General features: G+C 41.6%; 1 protein-coding gene across 5 annotated transcripts in view; it reads left to right on the top strand.

Annotated features, from left to right (window-relative positions):
• The window catches only part of PARD3B (par-3 family cell polarity regulator beta), a 2,083,049-nt gene that overhangs the window by 738,427 nt on the left and 1,319,855 nt on the right, over positions 1-24,767 (top strand). For all 5 annotated transcript variants that reach the window (XM_073646400.1, XM_073646398.1, XM_073646401.1 and 2 more), the window contains one exon: positions 10,997-11,041. In XM_073646400.1, coding sequence (XP_073502501.1) covers positions 10,997-11,041 — 45 coding nt within the window. The remainder of the gene's footprint in view (positions 1-10,996; positions 11,042-24,767) is intronic.

The following is a 24,767-nucleotide window of genomic DNA, read 5'->3' as shown; positions in this document are numbered from 1 at the left end:
CCATGTCTGTTTCCAGGGCGAGGAGTGTGGGTGAAGTGGAGGCCACCGTAACACAGCGCAGCAGGGGAGGCAGTGTCAGAGGGTGTTAGCCATGTCTCTGTGATGGCCAGGAAGGAGAGATGACGAGAGGTAAAGAGGTCGTGGACAAAATGGAGCTTGTTGCAGACAGAGCGTGCATTCCAGAGTGCTCCAGAGAGAGGGAGCAGCGGGGTGGGCGTCAGGGGGACAGGTTTTGCGCAAGAGAGGTTGTGGTAGTTTGCAGTTGGTTTGATGCGACAGGTGGGAGAATTGGTGGAAGGTGCAAGCTGTGGGGGTCCAGGATTGGGAGATATGTCGCCAGCAGTGAGGAGAAGCCGAGAGAGGGACAGCAGGTGGGAGAAAGAGAGTGTCCGGCTTGTTTTATGCTTTGGGAGGATTGATCTGAGGTTGAGGAGCAGGTCTGTAGATGAGGTTAGGTGGGGAGGAAGGAGGGAAGGAGAGATGATGATTTGGTTAGAGGGTGCTGGGGTGTGGGGATAGCGAAGGAGAGTGAGGATTAGAGGGGCAAAAACAGTAAGGGCATATGTGAGCATGATGAAAGGGTAAGGGAGTATGAGAAAGAGAATCTAAGTACAAGTAGTAAATAGTTATTTGTACCTTCTGGTCACTTCTGGCCCATTTCTGGCATATTTCATTCTAGCCCCTTAAAAGCGACCCTTTAAAGCCAGACCGTCTCAATCCCCTTGAACATTTGTAGTATATAGTTAAACTTGGATAGTGTGCCTTTTCATGCTAATAAATTTGTGTTCTGTTCTCTCGGTTCTAAATTCAGAGGCTATAATTTTACGTCATCCTTTTTTAATTACACTGTATTATTCTGTAATTATTATACACCAGTGGATTCCAACCTTTTTACCTAAAGATTGACATTGAGCTCTGAGAGATGTACACTAGCCACCTTCTATACTAAGAAATTATAGCAGTTATACAACAAATAGAAATCAGAAAGCAACTGGAAACCGCTCCAAATAACAAAGTAGAATAGTACATTAAAACCTAATACTTAATAGTTCTGCATGAAATCTGGAATTACATGTTTTCTGACTGTTTGCAAAATCTGAGTTATACTTGGTGATAGCTATATGCTTGCAGACACCCAGGTATTTATAAGTCCATGGGTTTTTTTATTGAAAATTAATTCTCTAAAATATTTTGATCAAAACATACATTTGATCATTGTAAACCAGATTTCAAGAGAGGGTATTTTCAAAGTTCAATTCATCTCCAGAAGTTATCCTCCTGAGATCTATATTTTAATTGCAGATCAGTTTTCAATGCTTGTCTTGTCATTCTCTCACTAAAAACCCCTTACTAGAGGAAATTGTGAAGAAGGCCAGTTTTGGGGGGAAATTAGGAGCCATGGTTGTGTTCATTGTGCATTACAGGGATTCTATAGGGTAAAGTTTTTCTTGAGGACAGTGCATAGTCAGTGTAGGAAGACTTATAGGCTACAGTGGCCTGTACATCTCCCTATGCCAACTTGATGCTCTCCCAAATGAGAAACTTTACCCTTTAGATCCCCTGTTATAGACCTCCCCCCATCCAGCCAGTTCTACTCTGCACTGATGAGGGGCAAACACAGCTATGTGATGTTATGTTATGTGATGTGATAGCTGCAAGGCATTATTGAGAAGTGTACCCAGTTATGCCCCAGGGATGTGAGCCTCCGTTGGCTGATGCGAATGTCTGCATTTTAGGTGGTTTGCACAAATTAAATCTTAAATTGTCCAAACTCGCCAAGTACAGTGAATTTCCTGGATTTTCCTTAATAAAAAAGGAGAGACAGGAGCTCTATTCTGGGCATAGTAAGTAAAAAAAAAATAATAATAATAATAATTGTACAAAATGTTCTCGCCTGGCAAAGTTGTGCTATAGGCACAACTCCAAATGCACTAAAGTGGATTCCAGTAGGTGCAGCCTACCTGGTATATATACTGCGGGAAAATCCTCCATGGAGTGTGGCAGCAGAGCCAGGTAAAAAGTAAAAAGAAACAAAAAACAGAGGATGCTCCCAACAAATCAAATCAAATGAGTGCGAATAGATTAAAAGTTATAAAAAAAATGTAACATTTTTAAGAGTATAGGTTTTTTTTTAAATAAAAAGCTCATTAAAAAAACTCTTAAAATTTACTATATGTAATTAAAAAATGTACGAATTTTTTTTTTTTATGTAACACAATGTGAATGACTCGTAAGGGTTATTTTCCATGTTCCTTTGTCTAAAATGTGCTGCACTAACAAGGGATTCTGTTTTCTAAAACGACAGTTTCTGCATCTCTTGTGTAAACTGCCTATAAAAGTGGTGAAATGCAGTAGACTCGAACATAGCTTGTTTTTACATCATATTAAATTTACAGTCTATTGTTACATACTCCTATAAAACGGACACAATTTTCAGTTTGTTCTCCCAGCAGCCACATCTTTATATCAGCTTCATACCTAACTATTTTTTTTTTTAGTGGTATCATCAAATAGATATAACTCAGGTCTCCATCTAAAGATTGTGTCTCTTCTACTACTTTTAAACAACCTGAATGTCTTTCCAAAGTCCAAAAGTTGTTTAGTTGGATAAAAGATTTAAAAGATACATTTTCTTTTTTGACGGTGAATGATTGACGCATACCAAACCCATACAAACTGTGCTGGTGATGGAAAGATTAAAAGACAACCCAGAACTACAGATAACATGCACAGAGATAAACCAAAGTCAATACATAAAAATATCATACGTCTGCTAGTATAAAGTGTGATTATTTCAATCAATAAGCAGGACAATGGTCTGCTAAGAAGAAAAGACATTCTTGTACAGTTCAATTTCTAAAAAAAATTCCATGAATTGCCCTGCACAAAGGCAACTCCTTAGGCCACAATATGTGACACAATACCCGAGACATTTGGGTTGTTAAATCCTGGAATAGTGTAATATAAAGTATAGTAATTTAGTGGATAACTACATTTTCTTTGCCAGGTTAATAGTAAAACGTAGAAATGACTGGCATCCAAACTCCAAGTTACTAATGAATAAATAAGACATTTGCTGAGGGACATTATTTAGGCCCTGTTCACAATACGTTTCTGTAAAATGTTTGTATTTTTTTCTGAGTCTTGTCTTTAGAGGAATTTAGAAAGAGCCCCCAAAGGCACTGCAGAACAGCAGTGTGAACATGGCCTTTGATATAAGTTGTTACTGTGTCCCATAGCGATCACTATGAGATAGTATTATATGTAGCTACCAGACAGATTTTGTAAAGATATACAATTACTATATGTGCTGGCAAAGCAAGTAGAAGTACACAGGGTGGCATACATTTTATAGAACAGGGCCCTATGGATTATTTATGTCAATGTAAGCCTAAGCAGTAGTATATGTTGAAGACTTACTTAATGGAATACTAATGAGAAATAATCTAAATGTATATCTCAAATGGAAGGCTGGCATGATAGGAACAGACCTTATTGTATACTTACAGTATATATATCGTTATTATGTGTAACACCATATACAGACTGCATCTAAATTCAGACACATGCTAGTGTTGGTTTCATAGGAAGTATTCTGCCTTTATAACTAGGCTGTGAGTGTGGGGCTCCTTAGGCAGCATTTCTATGGCTGTCTCTATGAACTGGTACTCACACAAAGAACTTTGTTAGATGGTTGAACTTGACTGCAGAGGCATGTATGAAGATTCCAGAAGAAGTTTTATTCTCAGGCTGAATTCTTGTATTATCCACAATAAAACGGCAGCAGGTGAACACATGATTCTGAACTAGGGATGTACAGAGGATGAACATTAGACAATCATGGCTGACTCAATACTAACTGAGGAGGACTAGAGGGGTTACAATCACCAGAGCTAGACTACAGGGAGATAAATAGGACAAACTTCAAAAGGCAAACCAGATTGCAAAGCAGTATAGCAACAACAATGCAATCATGCAATACTGTATAATTCCCAAGGTGTGGGGCATGACGGGAAGAGCATATTGTTGAAGAGAGAAATTTTAGAAACAATGAGAGAACAGTATGGTGGAAAAGTATTTGTCCTTTTCTATATGTCCTCTGTTACTGCTAGTGTTGATTTGTTGCAATGGTCATCATGACTTCTTAAATTATAAATTGGTCAGGAAACAGTAAAGCATTGCAATGCCATAAAATTAACACCATTAGGCCTCACTCACACAAGCGTATAACACGACCCAAGTGCTATCTGATGTTTTGTTGGATAACTCTCGACCCAATGTTATACTATGGGCAGTGCACATCAGCTATTAATTTCACATGCCGATTCGGCATGAGAGAACAATCGCAGCATGATGCGATTGGCAGCAGGGCTCGGCTCACACGCACCCATACAAGTCTATGGGTGCGTGTGAAACATCGGACTGCACTCGGATGTCAGCTCAGTGCAGTCCGATATACGCTGAGGTAGGCAATGGAGGAGATGGAGAAATTACTTTATCCGTCTCCTCCGCAGCTGTGCTGGGATTCTCTGATGTGAGAAGATTGGAGCACAGAGCACTGACACTCGGCTCACACTGGCAGCAATGCTGGAGCTGAGGGTCATTAGCATATCACATCCGATGCTCCCTAATCGTATGCTATACTATACTGTAATTCCAGCCTTAACGTGATGTTGGGTATTTTTAATATCACGCAAACAATTCTGCATTTCTTAATTTGATGATATTGGACTGTACAGCAGTTTAATAGATGCACAGACTGTTGGAAATGACTTTAGAATATTTTTTTAAGCTGATATTTCAACAATTGGTTGGATTAAAAACTCCTGGACTCCAGTGCTAAAATGCAGCCGAAATGTACATCTACCAAAAATACAACATGCTTAAAAATAGCAATATGGTAGAATATCTCATTTACATGGGAAAAAATGATGACATTTTGCAAAAAATGGCAAGGTTTGACTACTGTGTGTAGTAAAAAAAGAAAAGAAATGTGCACGGCACTAGAGCGGTGAAGTTTTAAGCCTGTGATGCATATATGCGATGTACTGGTGCCCAACTTCATTGGATCATAGTGTTCTCTTATCCATAATATACATGTGCTCTTCTGAACAGCCAGGTTACCCAAATTATTGCTTGGGCATGCACATTTTAGCGTAAACTGTTACGAAACTAGGATTATAATTGCCCTACTTAATTAGACATTTTAGACAATATATAATAAGCATGAAATTATATGCAATCCCAAATAGTGGCGAAATGCATGAGGGTTGTAGTACCCTTGTCTCTTTCTATTTTCACTGTATTTTTTTTTACAATAGCTTAGTTTTGAAATCCATTTCTGTTAAAAAAATAAATAAATAAAATAAAATGTGTGATGTTTCTTCTAAGAAATGATGAGCAAGAGAATAACCCCTACAGACTAAGTGGAGCCAATTCACAGCTGTCCTGCACTATGCAATGGTTTATTTTACCGTGAAATTGTTAGGTGCTTTCTGTCACACATTAATTTTTGCTTTGTTCCAAATCCTAACTTACAGGAAACAGACTAACCTCATCAAATTCCACCCACCATGGCTTATTATCTGAGAAATAGGAATTCACCATTGCATCTAGCGCTTCTCCTTCTCAAGTCCTGAGGAGACCCTGCTTATATACAGTGAAGGGTATTACTTTTCAGAAAGTATAACCTTAGACCAGACTGTTGTAAAATGCACCTGATTTATCACAAGGACTCATTGCCTTTTGATACGCTTCGGGCAATGTTCAGAATCTCTAGTATACGTTTACATCCTTTAAAGGCTTAGTTTAAACCAAAATTTTGGTACACGGTTTCACATTTTAATCTTTTACCGACATCCACCATACATGTACGGCGCAAGCTGGTAGTGGTTGTATGGAGCGGGCTCAGGGGCGGACAAATCATTGGTTCAACCTGTGTGGCCACACAGGGGCCCAAGAGGTCAGGGGGCTCATCTCTACTTCCAAAGCAGGTGCAATTTTGCATTTTTAGTAAGCTCTTGGGCGGCAAAGGGCCCAGGTATTGTTCTTGCACAGGGGCCCTTTACTGTCTGTGTCCGCCAGTGACCAGACTAATGGGGTGACATGAACCTGGGTCACTGATGCTTTGCTATGACAGCTGGGGGTCTGTTGTAGACCTCCGTACTTGTCATTACGGAGCTCCCTTAAAACACAGAATGTGCCCGGGCTTCAAAGGAGACCGTGATTTTTACTATATGCAGCAATTCCTCAAATACCGCACATATGATATCACTGCATTCAGAATAGTCCGATCTATCAAAATCTAAAAATAATTAACCTGATCGGTAAACCACGCAAATGGAAAAAATTCAAGAACGCCAAAATTATGTTTTTTTGGTTGCTGCAGTACCACAAAAATTGCTGTAACAAGCAGCTAAAATGTCATATCTATCCCAACATTGTATCAATAAAAACATTGTCTCACTCTGCAAAAATAAGCCATCACAGCTCTATCTACCGAAAAATTAAAACATTATGGGTCTCGGGAAATGGCGACGTGACCCGCCCTAAAAAAAAATGTAAAACTTCGGATATTTTGTTCACCACTAAAATAATAAAAAAATCGGTTCATGTTTGGTACCGCCATAATCGTACTGATGAGCAAAATCATATTGTGAGGAAATTTTTACCGCACAATGTACGCTGTAAAAATAATTCTCCAAAAGCAACGTTAGAATTTCACCGCATTTGGAATATTTTTCCTGTTTTCCACAAAAAAACAAGCCTGCATACGTCCATGTGGACAGAAAAATAAAAAAGTTATGGCTCTGGGAAGAAGGGGAGGAAAAAACGAAAACACAAAAACAGAAATTGGCTGCGTTGGGAAGGGGATAGACCACTCCTATTATGCAATAAGTCACACTTCTTTATTGCTAAGCCTTTTTCCCATGCCAAGCAATGCACAAAAAGTTAATGTTATATAAATAGTACAATTTATCAAAATATGGGGTGGCAAAAACGAGTAATAATCCACTGCATCCTTAGGGATAAAAATTGCCTGTGTCCTTTGGGGGTTAAGAAACCATTTTAATTGCTTCTTAATAAATAATAATTGCAAATTTAGATGTACAGTTGTCCAGTCTAAAATTTGTTTAAAGAAATTGTATGGTTAATTAATATTGATGACTAATCAAATCGATGGAGGTCTGACACCCCCAACAATCAGCTGTCATTAGATGTGGTGTAAAATGATTGCTATTGCTGATATTAATGACCTCTCCATGTGACGTTCATAAACACCCAGCAAACAGTCTGGAAATCACAGAAAATGGCATAATAAGAATAACACTCTTACTGTGCCATCTGCTCTGCTTGAAGACTGGATTCTAATATCACACTGAGATAAGCACATTCTCGTCTTTGTGGTTGGTATTAAAGAAGAATTGGGCACAGGACACACCCTTCGATTCCAGTTTGTGGCCATCCCTATACCTTGTTCATTATATAAACTGTATAATGAGGATGTCTATAAACTCTTTCATAGATTGGATAGTCTGTAAAAATAATGCACTTTTTCCCGTTCATAAAAAAAACACCTTGATTTGTCCCTGATTTTTTTTAAGCTATTTTAACTGTCTTATGTTAGAATATTAGATTAATATTATCTGTTATTAGAATTATTGTCTGTAGACTCATTAAAAATGTTAATGATTTCTTATGGTTTTCCAATGTGTGTGTAAAAAATGTTGTGTCTTTGATTTTATAACATGTATGTGGAAAACCTCGGCACTCAATGTAGCTACTTTGGAACACAATTTTTAATGCAGTCCAGGAAAACAACAAATGTTTCGGCCAACATGGCCTTCATCAGTGCAATCTAAATTAAACAATATAAAACAAATGAACAAAAACAAAAAAAAAAACATAAACATAATAAAGTATGTACCTAAGATATAATTATAGTGTCTGATTCATAGAAAGACCTAAAGACAATGCAGTAGAAGTAAGACAGATAAAGCATCCATGTATACAAGAACCTACCCAACCGCTGGGGAGACCAGGAATTGAGGCAGAAAGAGGGACACTGTGTCTCTAATGGTGAGGGTCCCTGGGCCCTATATGAAAGCATGATAGGAAAAGCCCATTAGATTTAATAGTGCTAAGCCTGGTATGGAGGAGGTTAGGAGGTGCTGCGTACCTGTGTCATCGAAAGGAAGAAGATGTGGGGCTAGAACGCGGTGTCTGCCCCATATCGCTGATTGGTCGCGGCCACCAATCAGCAGAGCGGCCGTGACCAATCAGCGAACCGTGTTAGTGAGGAGAGCGTGTTTAAATTTGGCGCCAATATCGCTGATTGGTCGCGCCGTCCCTCCCTTCACACTTGCCGTCGGGAGATCAGCGGGCCAAGCCTCTGATCTCCCGATGGTAGCCGCATGGAGGTCAGCGGCGCCGCCCGTCGGGGTACTTGTGCTGCCAGCAGCCGGGAGATGAGCCGCTCATCTCCCGGCTTCATCGCCGCTGACTTCCGTCCGGCAGATGAGCCACTAACGGCCGCCATCTTTTTCTGAAATCCCGCGTCGCTGATTGGCCGCGGCCGGACCAATCAGCGATGTGGGATTTCCTGGACAGACAGACAGACGGGATAAGACAATTATATACATTAGATTTTAGTGTCAGACATATCATTCAGTCTTGAATTTTCACTGAAGCTCCATGGCATGTTACATATTTGTATTAATCTTGGACAAGATTCTCCAATATTGATCTTAGAAAAATAAATCCTTAAAAAGTTCTTTCTGAAGACAACTTGGACTGGTTACAACATAGTAGTTGTAGACTTCTGAAGGAAAGTCTGATCTACACATGTGGTCAAAATTGTTGGTACCCCTCGTTGAATGAAAGAAAAACCCACAATGGTCACAGAAATAACTTGAATCTGACAAAAGTAATAATGAATTAAAAATCTATGGAAATGAACAAATGAAATTAAAAAAGAATTTAAAAAAATTAAACTCATGAAATAGGTCTGGACAGAAATGATGGTACTCTTAACTTAATATTTTGTTGAACAACATTTTGAGGCAATCACTGCAATCAAACGATTCCTGTAACTGTCAATGAGACTTCTTGCACCTCTCGTCAGGTATTTTGGCCCAATCCTCATGAGCAAACTGCTCCAGTTGTCTTGTGTTTGAAGGTTGCCTTTTCCAGACGGCATGTTTCAGCTCTTTCCAAAGATGCTCATAAGTTTTAGGTCAGGGCTCATAGAAGGCCACTTCAGAATAGTCCAATGTTTTCCTCTTAGCCACTCTTGGGTGTTTTTAGCTGTGTGTTTTGGGTCATTATCCTGTTGCAAGACCCATGACCTGCGACTGAGACCAAGCTTTCTGACACTGGGCAGCACATTTCTCTCTAGAATTCCTTGATAGTCTTGAGATTTCATTGTACCCTGCACAGATTCAAGACACCCTGTGCCAGATGCAGCAAAGCTGCCCCAGAACATAACAGATCCTCCTCCATGTTTCACAGTCGGGACCGTGTTCTTTTCTTGATATATTTCATTTTTCCGTCTGTGAACATAGAGCTGATGTGCCTTGTCAAAAACTTCCATTTTTGTCTCATCTGTCCATAGGACATTCTCCCAGAAGCTTTGTGGCTTGACAACATGTAGTTTAGCAGATTGCAGTCTGGCTTTTTTATGATTTTTTTTCAACAATGGTGTTCTCCTTGGTCGTCTACCATGAAGTCCACTTTGGATCAAACAACGACTGATGGTGTGATCTGACATTGATGTTCCTTGAGCTTGAAGTTCACCTTTAATCTCTTTAGAAGTTATCCTGGGTTCTTTTGTCACCATTCGTATTATCCGTCTCTTTGATTTGTCATCAATTTTCCACCTGCGGCCACGTCCAGGGAAGCTGGCTACAGACCCAGGGATCTTAAATTTCTGAATAATACGTGCAACTGTAGTCACAGGAACATCAAGCTGCTTGGAGATGGTCTTATAACCTTTACCTTTAACATGCTTGTCAATAATTTTCTTTCTAATCTCCTAAGACAACTCTTTCCTATGCTTCCTCTGGTCCATGTTGAGTGTGGTTCACGCCATGTCACCTAATAGCACAGTGAGTATATGTAGCCCTATATACAGGCCCACTGACTGATTACAAGATTGTAGATACCTGTGATGCTAATTAGTGGACACAACTTGATTTAACATGTCCCTTTTGTCACATTTTTTTCAGGAGTGCCATCATTTCTGTCCTATTTCATGAATTTAATTTTTTTAAAAATTCTGTGGAAGCAGGGTTGAAAAACAATGTCTGACTTTCATTTGTTCATTTTCATAGATTTTTAATTTATTATTACTTTTGTCAGATTCAAGTTATTTCTGTGACCTTTGTGGGTTTTTCTTTAATTAAACGAGGGGTACCAACAATTTTGACCACATGTGTACATAGTCAAAACTCATATTCTTCCCTTCACCCGTCTATGAATAGTCCAAGTTCACCAGTGTCAATGTTATAGCTGCACCTATAAATAATAACAATGGCTTGTCCAGTTTCTAGACTGTGGATTATGGTTCAGTGGCTGTGACGTATTGATGTGCCTTGCTTGACTTATTTTCATGCTTTGAAGAACTCTTATACATGGCTTAAAGCCACTGCAATTGCAAAAGAAAATCCAGCAGCCTTTCATGAAATAAACTTGCAAAGATTTTGCGATGATTTATTTGAAAATCAGCAGACATCCAAAGCAAAATATCTCCCCATTCCCAGCAAATGGTAGACTGCAAAAGAATAAAAAAACATTTCACTTCACATTCCAAAGACCTCAGGTATTCAGATTTTCCACATCATGTGATCTAGGTATCATGTGTAAAGATGTTTAAGTGTACATCTAATAATGACTAATTTTACAGCAAATATTCTTTTTACCTTGCTAAGTGTTGAAGATTAGGTATTTAACTGCGTATAAGTTACATAATGATATTTATCTGTTTTTTTACTTTCAGTGGCTGATGAAAGTAATATTGCTTCAGTTAATGGTCACAAGGAAGGTAAGGAATTTCTACTGTCCTAGACTTTTTTTAGAATGGTTAGAGTATACTGAGAATTTTATTTTTATAGGTGGAAATTTATAAATAAAAATTACGTAGGGCAGCTTTATCACACCACTTCGGCGATTTTTTATTTCACCACTGGACTGGTATTACTAATGCATTTTCCCTGCCGTAGTACAATTCTTACCAACTGATGTGTTCTGCTGTTCTCGCCACCCATTTTGTTGTCTCTTGCTAGTTGTGACCTTTTGTATTGCTCCAGTGTTTGCTGGGTGGAACGGAAGTCACTATTCAATGTAAGTCTATGAGAGCAAGAACAAGGCCAAAACGAGGCTCTATAGATTTACACTGATAGCTTGTGCCGTTACCTCTGACTTCCTGTCAGTCAGGAACTGCAGTTACAAGTTGGCGGAATGGGACCGGAGCACCGCCGAGAACAGCAGAAGACAGTGGCTGATAAGTATTTTACTAGGCGCAGGTAACCAACATTAGTAATACCACTCCATCGATGAAGTAAAAAAAAACACCGGAGTAGTGCCTTAATAAAATCATCTAACTTTTAGAAAGTGTAAACTTAGACCAGACGGTCTTAAAGTGTGTAGCGCTGGCGTCTCTGCACTCTGCCTCCCTCCCCTGGCAGAGATACCGGCTCACTCACCTCCACGGTCCTGCACTTCTTCCCTCCTCTCCTGCTGCTGATGTCTGGGGTACGTGCCCTGAGCGCAGATCCCCGGGCACTGTGCTTAGGGCGTGTGTGTGCTTCCTCATTCTTAAAGGGGCCGCACAAGTGCCGTCCTAAAGTGTCCCCAGCTAATGGCTGGGAGACGATTACTATTTAAAGCACTTCCACCTGCATGGTGGTGCCTGTGCAATTTTGTTAGTCTGTTTCCTTAACATGCTTGCTAGATCTCAGGTTCCAGTGCTTGTATGCCAGTATACCAGTTCTGTATATCAGCAGTGCCCACCTGCCTGCCTGCATATCATCTATGCCCATCTGCACCAGTCTGCCTGTATATCAGCCGTGTCCACCTGCACCTGCCTGCTAGGATACCAGTCGTGCCCGCTAGTTCCTACCTGCCTGTGTGTCTGTTGTGCCAGTCACTATACAAGCCGTGCCAGTGCTTGCCAATTGAGCCATTCCTAGCCATCCCTGCCTCCTGTCCTTTGGGGGTCAGCTGCCATCCAACCGAGGTCAGTCCTGGTGAAGCACCTGGTCCCGTTTCCCTTGTCTCTCCTCGGATCGTGGTATCATCAGTGGTCGTGCATCTGAGGTCGGGACTTAATGAGGCACCTAGTCACGCCCCTCCAGGCTCTCCACGGATCACGGCACAGTGGTACCACCACCCAGTTCGTTATAAAGTGCACCAGGTTTTTATCAAAGTGGCTCATGCAGTTTCATAAATTTGGCAAATGTTAAAACTGCTTTGTCTAAGTTTTAGAAGACCTATTAGTTGCCTTTCTTTGGTTGAATAAATTGTCATTTTTTGCTGGATTTTTACTTAAGATAATAAAATTTGAGAGTTCTCAGTGGTTGATACATTCATTCTGGTATCCTCCATTTTGATATAGGAAAAATATATACCTTTGTACCATGTTGGCCAATAGATAGAAAATCTTAAAATTTGAGAGTCCTCTGAGACTGAGAAATTTTAGAGAACTCTCAATTTTTAATATTTTTCTATCTACTGGCTAACACGGTGCAAAGATATATATTTTTCCTGTCTCAAAATATCAGAATTTGCACCATATTCATTTTCAATACATTCTGCCCATTGACTAGCATTCAGGGGTTCCGCAACATGACAGTAATTTGACACAAATTCATACGGAATTCTGTTGCATTTAACCTTATCAGCACCATTATGTTTAATTTGCAATTACTATGGCCAAAAAATGGCTAGTTGCCACAGATGTGAGTTTCTTGTGACCTTTTTTGTAGGTTAGTGGGGATACAGTGCAAGGTTGGTACTAATTTTACGGTCTGCGGTGATTTCTATAATCAAGATGATAGACAGAAGTTGAAATATTCTCTTCTAAAAAGAAAGGTATGAATGGCAAGAGCATTGTATATTATGGTCATACTTACCCTGGGGCATTGTCTGGATCGTTTGCATTGAATCTGCATATAGTTCCTGTAAGCAAAGCGTTTAATGTAATATTTTCCCTTTTACAACCTGACATTACTGGTCCCTTGAATACTTAATAGAGCTGCTGTGCAGTACTAACATGATAAAAAAAGACACAAAGTTCTGTTCTGTGGCTGTGCACCTGCCTAAACTGCTGCCAAGATCCTGAATTGTCACTTGTGCAAAATAGATGGATACCCCTGCCTAGTGCCATAGCACCTATGTATGGCTGCCAAAGTACTAGGACATAGATGCCCAACTACGGTGTTTTAGATAGGATTATAACACTTGAAAATGCCAGCTGATTCCAGAGACGATGGCACTACTCCTAGCGTATGTGTGTGCCAATCCTCAAAGTCTCTCAATGAGGTAGTGCAGTAATGTCAGCACTGCAATGCATCATCATGCATCATGCTATGGTAGATTAATTTATTCCTGCTGTCAGTGTATGCAGATTGTAGTGTCTCAGGCTGTAGGGTAAAGCTCTTTATCAAGCTGAAAAATACATAAAAATACATGCAAGATTGGGAAGTACAGTATGTACAATGTAAATGCAAGGTCAAGACCTAATAGAAGCATACATCAAGAATGAATGTGTTCAGCAATGGGTTGTGGAAGCCACCATACTGAAAAAATATGGACAAAGTGCTGAGAACTAAGGAATGAATCTATGTACATGAACATTTGTGGCCAATTATGGAATTTAAGTTTTAAGATAACAGTTTTGCAGAAAAATTGGCATAGGTATTAGAAATTCTACTACATGACATTCACCCTACATGGTTCAGCTGAATGATAGTATTTCTCATAGGCGGATTATAATGAGGGCAATATGAGCTACCACCAGGGGCCCTGAGGCTCCAGGGGGTCCCATGAATTGCTCCCATTATAATGCACATTTTTTTCGGTCACCGCCGCGCTGCCCGAAGGTTTAGATGATCACCGCTGCGGGCCCGCAGCTGTAGGCAGTTTGAATCATACTGTGTTGCCCCGCCCTGCCAGTGCCACATGTTGCTCCCATCTGGCTGCCACGGCTGTATATTCACTAGCATAGGCGTGCAGTTTAAATGCTGTTGGTACCGCCCTGCCTGACGTCATGTGGCAGGGCGGTCCCAACATCATTTAAATTTCCCGCCGGCGCTAGTGCATATACAGGGCTGCGTGATGCAGCCAAGCGTGTCTGCGAGTGGCTGCTTTGAACTTTGGGACCACCCTGCCACATGACGTCAAGCAGGCGCTCCCATCCGGCCAGCTGCAGATCCACCGGGGCGGGCAGTTTGAATGATGCTGGGACCGCCCTGCCACATGACGTCAGGCAGGGCCCAGCATACACAGGGGCGCGGCATACAGGCAGACAGTGGCGGGGGGGCCCCGGACCGCTCCCCCAGCAGCAGCGCACGGCCGCTACTTCTTCTTCGGCTGGGCCAGCACTGCACCAGTTAACTTCCTTGTGCGCGGTCGTGTCTCCTAGCTGTGACGTCACACAGTGCGCGCCCAGTCTGCAGCCTGCATCGGAGAGGAGCAGGAGGACTGGAGCCGAGCCGGGGAATGGTGAGTGTGTGAGAGTGTGTGAAAGTGAGTGTGTGTATGTGATTGAGTGAGTGAGTGAGTGTGCATGTGTGCAGGCAGACATAATTGTGTGATGTCTGTTTATATGTATTTTTGTGTTTCAAATGTGTTTATGCGTGTATGTATGTGTATGTCTGTATATCTTGGTGTGTGTGTGTGATTGCGTGCGGCCTCCTGCTGAGTATAGATGGCGCCGTGCGGCCTTCTGCTGTCTCTGGGGGGGGCGCCGTGCGGCCTCCCGCTGTGTATAGATGGCACCGTGCGGCCTCCTGCTGTGTATAGATGGCGCTGTGCGGCCTCCCGCTGTGTATAGATGGCGCAGTGCGGCCTCCCGCTGTGTATAGATGGCGCCGTGCGGCCATCCGCTGTGTATAGATGGCGCCGTGCGGCCACCCGCTGTGGATAGATGGCGCCGTGCGGCCTCCCGCTGTGTATAGATGGCGCTGTGCGGCCTCCCGCTGTGTATAGATGGCGCAGTGCTGCCTCCCGCTGTGTATAGATGGCGCCGTGCGGCCATCCGCTGTGTATAGATGGCGCCGTGCGGTCACCCGCTGTGGATAGATGGCACCGTGCGGCCTCCCGCTGTGTATAGATGGCTACGTGAGCTCCATATTGAGTCATACAATTAATGTAAGGCTATATGCCCACGATGCAGAAATGCTCCGGATTTATTTTGAGCGTTTCTGCATCTCCCTGGCAGAAAAAACGCATGCGGATTGTACATGCTTATTGTACATGCAGATTTTACATGCGTTTTTCCTGCCAGGGACATGCGGATGTGAAACGTTCTTCACATGCATTTCCGCATGCGGGTCGACAAGCGATTTTAGCATCACTTGGAAAGTGCTTGACAACTTGGTCACACTATATAAATCCATGCAACCGGCATGGATTTATATAGTGTGACCGTAAAAGAATGGTAAAAAATAAATATATACTTACCTTCTGATGTCCTGCCGACGTCAGCGGTCGCGTGACCCGTCACATGACTAAATGACGTCATGGCAGGTCCTTTTAGGACCATCGCGAGCTGCCGGCAAGCCAGGACGCATCGGATAAAGACACCGGGGGCCATCAGAAGGTAAGTATAATATTTATTTTTTATTTTATTCTGTTTTTTTACAAGTTCTATGGTACCCGGGTCCGGAGGAGAGTCTCCTGTCCTCCACACCCGGGTACCATCCGCACATTGAAACTCATGGATTCTGCATGTACAGATGTAGTGATGCGTATTACATGCGTTCCAATGCAAGTCAATGGCGGCGAAAACGCCGCGCTTCCGCAATTTAATTGGTAATGCTGCGGATTTTTCCGCAATGATAATCCGCAGCGGAAGTTTCCGCAGCATGTGCACAGCACACGCGGATTATCATTGGGGAACATGGCAGACCTTCTACCAAGCGTTTTTTAAGTATTTCTGCGGCGGAACTGCCGCTGCGGAAATGCTTAAAAAACGCATCGTGGGCACACAGCCTAAAAAAAAATATTATAATTAATATTGTGCAAAATTTATTTCACGTGAACTATCACATGATCTATCACAGGGGATCATGTGACATGTGATACATCAGGTGTGGGTGGGGGGGGGGGCCCCGCGCCTTCTAAACTGCCCGGGGCCCTTGCTACTCTTAATCCACCCCTGGTATTTCTACATAAAATTATTGCTCAAGTTATCTTGAATAGTAATCTCATTACTTGGAACTAATCTTTTAAAAGACAATCTATCACCAGGTTTTTGCCACCTCTTCTGAGAGCAGTTATGATGTAGAGACAGAGAGCCGGATTCCAGTGATTTATCAATTACTGTGCTGCTTGCTGTAGCTTTGATAAAATCTGAGTTTTATTAGCAGGAAATTATCACTAGAGGATGCTGTGCAGTCCTCCATATTCATGAGCTCTGTATAACCCCACCCTCACCGCTGATTGGAAGCTTTCTGCTTATACACAGTGTACATAGAAAGCTGCCAATCAGCGGTGTGGGTGAGATTAAATAGAGCTCATCATTCGGAAAACTGGTAGATCTGCAGCTGATAAAAGTAATTTTGTCAAAATGACAGAAAGCAGCCAAATAACAGACACATCGCTGAAATCAGGATCTCGGCAACTACATCATACTGCTCTCAGATTAGGGTATCAGAAATCTGGAGATACAGTGGTGGCCAAAAGTATTGGCACCCCTGCAATTCTGTCAGCTAATACTCAGTTTCTTCCTGAAAATGATTGCAATCACAAATTCTTTGGTATTATTAACTTCATTTAATTTGTCTTCAATGAAAAAACACAAAAAGAATTGTCCTAAAGCCAAATTGGATATAATTCCACACCAAACCTAAAAAAGGGGGTGGACAAAAGTATTGGCACCCTTTGAAAAATCATGTGATGCTTCTCTAATTCGTGTAATTAACAGCACTTGTAACTTACCTGTGGCACCTAACAGGTGTTGGCAATAACTAAATCACACTTGCAGCCAGTTAACATGGATTAAAGTTGACTCAACCTCTGTCCTGTGTCCTTGTGTGTACCACATTGAGCATGGAGAAAAGAAAGAAGACCAAAGAACTGTCTGAGGACTTGAGAAACCAAATTGTGAGGAAGCATGAGCAATCTCAAGGCTACAAGTCCATCTCCAAAGACCTGAATGTTCCTGTGTCTTCCGTGCGCAGTGTCATCAAGAAGTTGAAAGCCCATGGCACTGTGGCTAACCTCCCTAGATGTGGACGGAAAAGAAAAATTGATGAGAGATTTCAACGCACGATTGTCCGGATGGTGGATAAAGAACCTCCACTAACATCCAAACAAGTTCAAGCTGCCCTGCAGTCCGAGGGTACAACAGTGTCAACCCGTACTATCCGTCGGCGTCTGAATGAAAAGGGACTGCATGGTAGGATGCCCAGGAAGACCCCACTTCTTACCCCGAGACATAAAAAAGCCAGGCTGGAGTTTGCCAAAACTTACCTGAGAAAGCCTAAAATGTTTTGGAAGAATGTTCTCTGGTCAGATGAGACAAAAGTAGAGCTTTTTGGGAAAAAGCGTCAACATAGAGTGTACAGGAAAAAAAAAGAGGCATTCAAAGAAAAGAACACGGTCCCTACAGTCAAACATGGCGGAGGTTCCCTGATGTTTTGGGGTTGCTTTGCTGCCTCTGGCACTGGACTGCTTGACCATGTGCATGGTATTATGAAGTCTGAAGACTAGCAACAAATTTTGCAGCATAATGTAGGGCCCAGTGTGAGAAAGCTGGGTCTCCCTCAGAGGTCATGAGTCTTCCAGCAGGACAATGACCCAAAACACACTTCCAAAAGCACTATAAAATGGTTTTAGAGAAAGCACTGGAGACTTCTAAGGTGGCCAGCAATGAGTCCAGACCTGAATCCCATAGAACACCTGTGGAGAGATCTCAAAATGGCAGTTTGGAGAAGACACCCTTCAAATATCAGGGACCTGGAGCAGTTTGCCAAAGAAGAATGGTCTACAATTTCAGCAGAGCATTGTAAGAAACTCATTGATGGTTACCAGAAGCGGTTGTTCGCAGTTATTTTGGCTAAAGGTTGTGCAACCAAGTATTAGGCTGAGGGTGCCAATACTTTTGTCTGGCCCATTTTTGGAGTTTTGTGTGAAATGATCAATGATTTGATTTTTGCTTCATTCTATTTTGTGTTTTTTCCTTGCAAGCAAATTAAATGAAGATAATAATACCAAAGAATTTGTGATTGCAATCATTTTCAGGAAGAAACTGAGTATTAGCTGACAGAATTGCAGGTGAGCCAATACTTTTGGCCACCACTGTATGTTCCCATTAATATTCTAAGGCTGAAAACCCATATATTTCAATTAGATGATATCTGACAATTTGCTAAAAGTCATTTATTGAATGTAATAAATTATATAATACAGTATTTTGCATACTCAGTGCAGTTGAATACTATTCTGTATTTGCATAAGGCTCATCAGCTTTTGGGTGTGCGTTTTCAGTCTTGCAATCTTCCTCAGACAATTTGAAGGCAAAGTTTGCTGTATATCATCAACTTGCATGAGGAGGATTAGTCCAAATAGCAAAAAAAATGAGTAGACCAGATCATAAAATTCAACATTTATTAGATAGATTATTAAAAAAAAATTATAATTAAGAACAAATACCCGTACTTCATAAATAGGGTTTTCACCAACAACATTCAATAGTCGTAAATAAATTACCAGGCTCTAACAACAACAAATGTAATGGAACAATACATGTAAGAAAAGATGACTATATCATACCCAGTAAAAGTTAAAGTTTGCTGTGCAATATGTAAATTAATAATTGGTATTCATAGGCATCACGTATAACACATAAATAAGTAATAGTCATTACCTGGGACCAAAGATGAATGTGTGGGGCCGACCCTACCGCTCCGACGCGCGTTTCGTCGAGATCTTCTTCAGGGTGCGCCAATCAATTAGATGATATCTGACAATTTGCTAAAAGTCATTTATAAGCTTGAATGTAATAAAATATATAATACAGTATTTTGCATACTCAGTGCAGTTGAATACTATTCTGTATTTGCATAAGGCTCATCAGCTTTTGGGTGTGCGTTTTCAGTCTTGCAATCTTCCTCAGACAATTTGAAGGCAAAGTTTGCTGTATGTAGCTCAGTTGTAAACTGCTTGCTGCAAACTTGGCTTTCAGAATGACTGATGAAGGTTGCAAAGCCTAAAATGCTCACACAAAATCTGATGAGCCTTTTGCAACTAAAGAATACTGTAAATGACTGAAGGAACAACGATCAAGAGGCCACAGAATATTGTACATAAAAAAATATATTTATTAACAAATACTGAACAGGAAAAATGGGGGAAACAAGTGAAAAATGTGCAGTCTACTGTGTGCACAAGGGCGCACAGCATTGGAGTCAATATACACTGCTCAAAAAATAAAGGGAACACTTAAACAACAGAATATAACTCCAAGTAAATCAAATTTCTGTGACATGAAACTGTCCACTTAGGAAGCAACACTGATAATCAATTTCACATGCTGTTGTGCAAATGGAATAGACAATAGAGGGAAATTATTGGCAATTATCAAGACACCCTCAATAAAGGAGTGGTTCTGCAGGTGGGGACCACAGACCACATCTCAGTACCTATGCTTTCTGGCTGATGTTTTGGTCACTTTTGAATGTTGGTTGTGCTTTCACACTTGTGGTAGCATGAGACGGACTCTACAACCCACAGAAGTTGCTCAGGTAGTGCAGCTCATCCAGGATGGCACATCAATGCGAGCTGTGGCAAGAAGGTTTGCTGTGTCTGTCAGCTTAGTGTCTAGAGGCTGGAGGCGCTACCAGGAGACAGGCCAGTACACCAGGAGACGTGGAGGGGGCCGTAAGAGGGCAACAACCCAGCAGCAGGACCGCTACCTCTACCGACTCCATGAGGGTTGTATGAGGGTCCGACGTCCACAGATGGGGGTTGTGCTCACAGCCCAACACCGTGCAGGACGCTTGGCATTTGCCACAGAACACCAGGATTGGCAAAGTCGCCACTGGCGCCCTGTGCTCTTCACAGATGAAAGCAGGTTCACACTGAGCACATGTGACAGACGTGACAGAGTCTGGAGACGCCATTGAGAGCGATCTGCTGCCTGCAACATCCTTCAGCATGACCGGTTTGGCAGTGGGTCAGTAATGGTGTGGGGTGGCATTTCTTTGGAGGGACGCACAGCCCTCCATGTGCTCGCCAGAGGTAGCCTGACTGCCATTAGGTACCGAGATGAGATCCTCAGACCCCTTGTGAGACCATATGCTGGTGCGGTTGGTCCTGGGTTCCTCCTAATGCAGGACAATGCCAGAACTCATGTGGCTGGAGTGTGTCAGCAGTTCCTGCAAGATGAAGGCATTGAAGCTATGGACTGGCCCGCCCGTTCCCCAGACCTGAAGCTGATTGAGCACATCTGGGACATCATGTCTCACTCCATCCACCAACATTACGTTGCACCACAGACTGTCCAGGAGTTGGCGGATGCTTTAGTCCAGGTCTGGGAGGAGATGCCACAGGAGACCATCCGCAACCTCGTCAGGAGCATGCCCAGGCTGTATGGAGGTCATACAGGCACATGGAGGCCACACACAATACTGAGCCTCATTTTGACTTGTTTTAAGGACATTACATTAAAGTTGGATCAGCCTGTAGTGTGTTTTTCCACTTTAATTTTGGGGTCGACTCCAAATCCAGGCCTCCATTGGTTAATAAATTTGATTTCCATGGGTGATTTTGTTGTCCGCACATTCAACTTTGTACAGAACAAAGTATTCAATGAGAATATTTCATTCATTCAGATCTAGGATGTGTTATTTTAGTGTTCCCCTTATTTGTTTGAGCAGTGTATATGTATATCTGGTCATATTGACCTAACTCAATGATGTCACTAAACACCCTTAAATATGAATACCTGAGATGCAGCGGAAGAAGTAAAGGAGGCTCAAATTGCAGTGCATCCTCCCCGACTCTGGTTTCTGTGCTGCCTTCGTCATGGGGCATGACTAAAAAATACTGTTCAACACAGTTGAGTGTGTAGAACATTGCATTATATATTGGATATAGGAATGGGATCCTGCATACTGCACTTCATTCTTAAAACTATTTTATTTTTCTGTCTTCTGAATGTAATACAAAGCAATATGGGTCACAAGTAATTGTTTTAGTATTATAGATTATAGCATTGCTGATGATGTTCAACAATTTTGGTTCTCAAGTCCTCAGACAGTTCTCTTCTCCTCTTTCTGTTCTCCATGCTTAGTATGCCGCACACAGACACACGATCCAAAGATTGAGTCAACTTCTCCCCTTTTTATTTGGTTTTGTATGTGATTTTCATATTGCCAATACCTGTTACTTGCCACAGGTGAGTTTGAACGAGCATCACATTCTTGAATCAAAGTTGTTTACCCACAATTTTGGAAAGGTGCCAACAATTTTATCCTGCCCATACTTGAGATTTTCTTTGAAATGATGTTTAATTTGACGTTTTTTTTTGTGTTGTTCCAGTACACAAAAAGGAACTAAACATGTGTATAACAAAACATGTGTAATTGGAATAATTTTCTGGGAGAAATGCTTCATTTTCTGGAACCATTTCAGCCATGACTGTCGTAGATATGTATATAGATATACAGTACAGACCAAAAGTTTGGACACACCTTCTCATTTAAAGATTTTTCTGTATTTTCATGACTATGAAAATTGTACATTCACACTGAAGGCATCAAAACTATGAATTAACACATGTGGAATTATATACTTAAGAAAAAAGTGTGAAACAACTGAAAATATGTCTTATAGTCTAGGTTTTTCAAAGTAACCACCTTTTGCTTTGATGACTGCTTTGCACACACTTGCCATTCTCTTGATGAGCTTCAAGAGGTAGTCACCGGAAATGGTCTTCCAACAATCTTGAAGGAGTTCCCAGAGATGCTTAGCAATTGTTGGCCCTTTTGCCTTCACTCTGTGGTCCAGCTCACCCTAAATCATCTCGATTGGGTTCAGGTATGGTGACTGTGGAGGCCAGGTCATCTGGCGTAGCACCCTATCACTCTCCTTCTTGGTCAAATAGCCCATACACAGCCTGGAGGTGTGTTTGGGGTCATTGTCCTGTTGAAAAATAAATGATGGTCCAACTAAACGCAAACCGGATGGAATAGCATGCCGCTGCAAGATGCTGTTGTAGCCATGCTGGTTCAGTATGCCTTCAATTTTGAATAAATCCCCAACAGTGCCACCAGCAAAGCACCCCCACACCATCACACCTCCTCCTCCATGCTTCATGGTGGGAACCAGGCATGTAGAGTCCATCTGTTCACCTTTTCTGCGTCGCACAAAGACACGGTGGTTGGAACCAAAGATCTCAAATTTGGACTCATCAGACCAAAGCACAGATTTCCACTGGTGTAATGTCCATTCCTTGTGTTCTTTAGCCCAAACAAGTCTCTTCTGCTTGTTGCCTGTCCTTAGCAGTGGTTTCCTAGCAGCTATTTTACCATGAAGGCCTGCTGCACAAAGTCTCTTCTTAACAGTTGTTGAAGAGATGTGTCTGCTGCTAGAACTCTGTGTGGCATTGACCTGGTCTCTAATCTGAGCTGCTGTTAACCTGCGATTTCTGAGGCTGGTGACTCGGATAAACTTATCCTCAGAAGCAGAGGTGACTCTTGGTCTTCCTTTTCTGGGGCGGTCCTCATGTGAGCCAGTTTCTTTGTAGCGCTTGATGGTTTTTGCAACTGCACTTGGGGACACTTTAAAAATTTGCCCAATTTTTCGGACTGACTGACCTTAATTTCTTAAAATAATGCTGGCCACTCGTTTTTCTTTACTTAGCTGCTTTTTTCTTGCCATAATACAAATTCTGACAGTCTATTCAGTAGGACTATCAGCTGTGTATCCACCTGACTTCTGCACAACACAACTGATGGTTCCAATCCCATCTATAAGACAAGAAACCCCACTTATTAAACCTGACAGGGCACACCTGTGAAGTGAAAACCATTTCCGGTGACTACCTCTTGAAGCTCATCAAGAGAATGCCAAGAGTGTGCAAAGCTGTCATCAAAGCAAAAGGTGGCTACTTTGAAGAACCAAGAATATAAGACATATTTTCAGTTGTCACTTTTTTGTTAAGTATATAATTCCACATGTGTTAATTCATAGTTTTGATGCCTTCAGTGTGAATGTACAATTTTCAAAGTCATGAAAATACAGAAAAATCTTTAAATGAGAAGGTGTGTCCAAACTTTTGGTCTGTACTGTATATTTACATATTAATGTATCCATGTTCTAATACTAAAATTATTTCTACAACTGTTTGTGACCCATATTGCTTTGTATTACATATATTGTATATATAAAGACACACTGCAATGTACTGAATGTCTTTTGAAGTATTTATGAAAATGACAATGAGTAGACACTGGAGCAGTTATTGCCTTGTTATGTGATGTGCTAAAGTCACTGCTTACAGGGTCAAAGAGTGGTGCATTCAATTGTCTCTTTGCATGGAAATCTGCAGTGACCACTTTCATTGTTCTTGTGTATACATTTACCTATCTTGCATGTATCTGTAAGGGAGGGATTTGGCTGACAACTTCCCACCTCTCAAAATACCCTGCAACTGTACCCATGAGTGTGCGTGTGCTTTGTGGGGACTTGTTGCTTTCCCCTACTCAAGCCACAAGTGTTATGATGGAATGGGAACCTTAACTTCATGTGATGAATCAGGGAGACCAACAACCATTTTAAAAAGGTAAAAACTGCTTTACTTGAGTTCTTGATGATATTCTTCAGCATCTGATAAATGGCATGCATTACTTTAACCATTTCTTCCTGATAAGGCAGATGTTCATATCTTAGTTGCTTTACAAACGGCATAATGATGTTCCGTACACCTGCAGAGTAATAAACTATTTCTTCTGCCACTGCTATTATCCTTCACTAGGATGCAGTACCCCGTGCTCCTCCCTGGTCAGAAAAATATTCCACTTAGTCCTCCGAGACCGGTTTGCCATGTTGTAAGTAGCCCACTCCTCACTAGCTGCCTATGGGAATCACTCCTCCTTCAATACTAATTATTGCCACTGCTGGTAATCACCGTCAGTGAAGAATTCCCTTGTATATTAGTCAATGTGAGTCGCTGTGACTTCCCTCCCAGTCTCTGTACTCTGGCCGTTAGATGGTAACTGGCTTGTGTAACACTGTTCTGCACTTTAACCCTTCTATTCTTTGTCACAGTATACTTTCACTTGTGGCATGTAGCTAAGTGATGCTTCTTATTGCTTCAATAGCTCAACAATAATAAGGTGTGGGAAGGAACTAGTGTACAACAACAGGAAGAAGGGGAAGGGAGCCCAACAACTAGGGAAAGTGGGAGTGGAGACCCCTAGGCAGATCTAATATCACTCTGACTACCCTATCATTCCTATATACAGGTAAATCTCACTAAATTAGAATATCATCAAAAAGTTAATTTATTTCAGTTCTTCAATACAAAAAGTGAAACTCAT

This window comes from Phyllobates terribilis, unplaced genomic scaffold, assembly GCF_046119375.1.
Source record: "Phyllobates terribilis strain yellow unplaced genomic scaffold, ASM4611937v1 Scaffold_9__5_contigs__length_417890890, whole genome shotgun sequence".
NCBI classification, from domain to species: domain Eukaryota; kingdom Metazoa; phylum Chordata; class Amphibia; order Anura; family Dendrobatidae; genus Phyllobates; species Phyllobates terribilis.
Note: the sequence above shows the minus strand (reverse complement) of the source record. Positions and strands in the feature narration are given on the sequence as shown.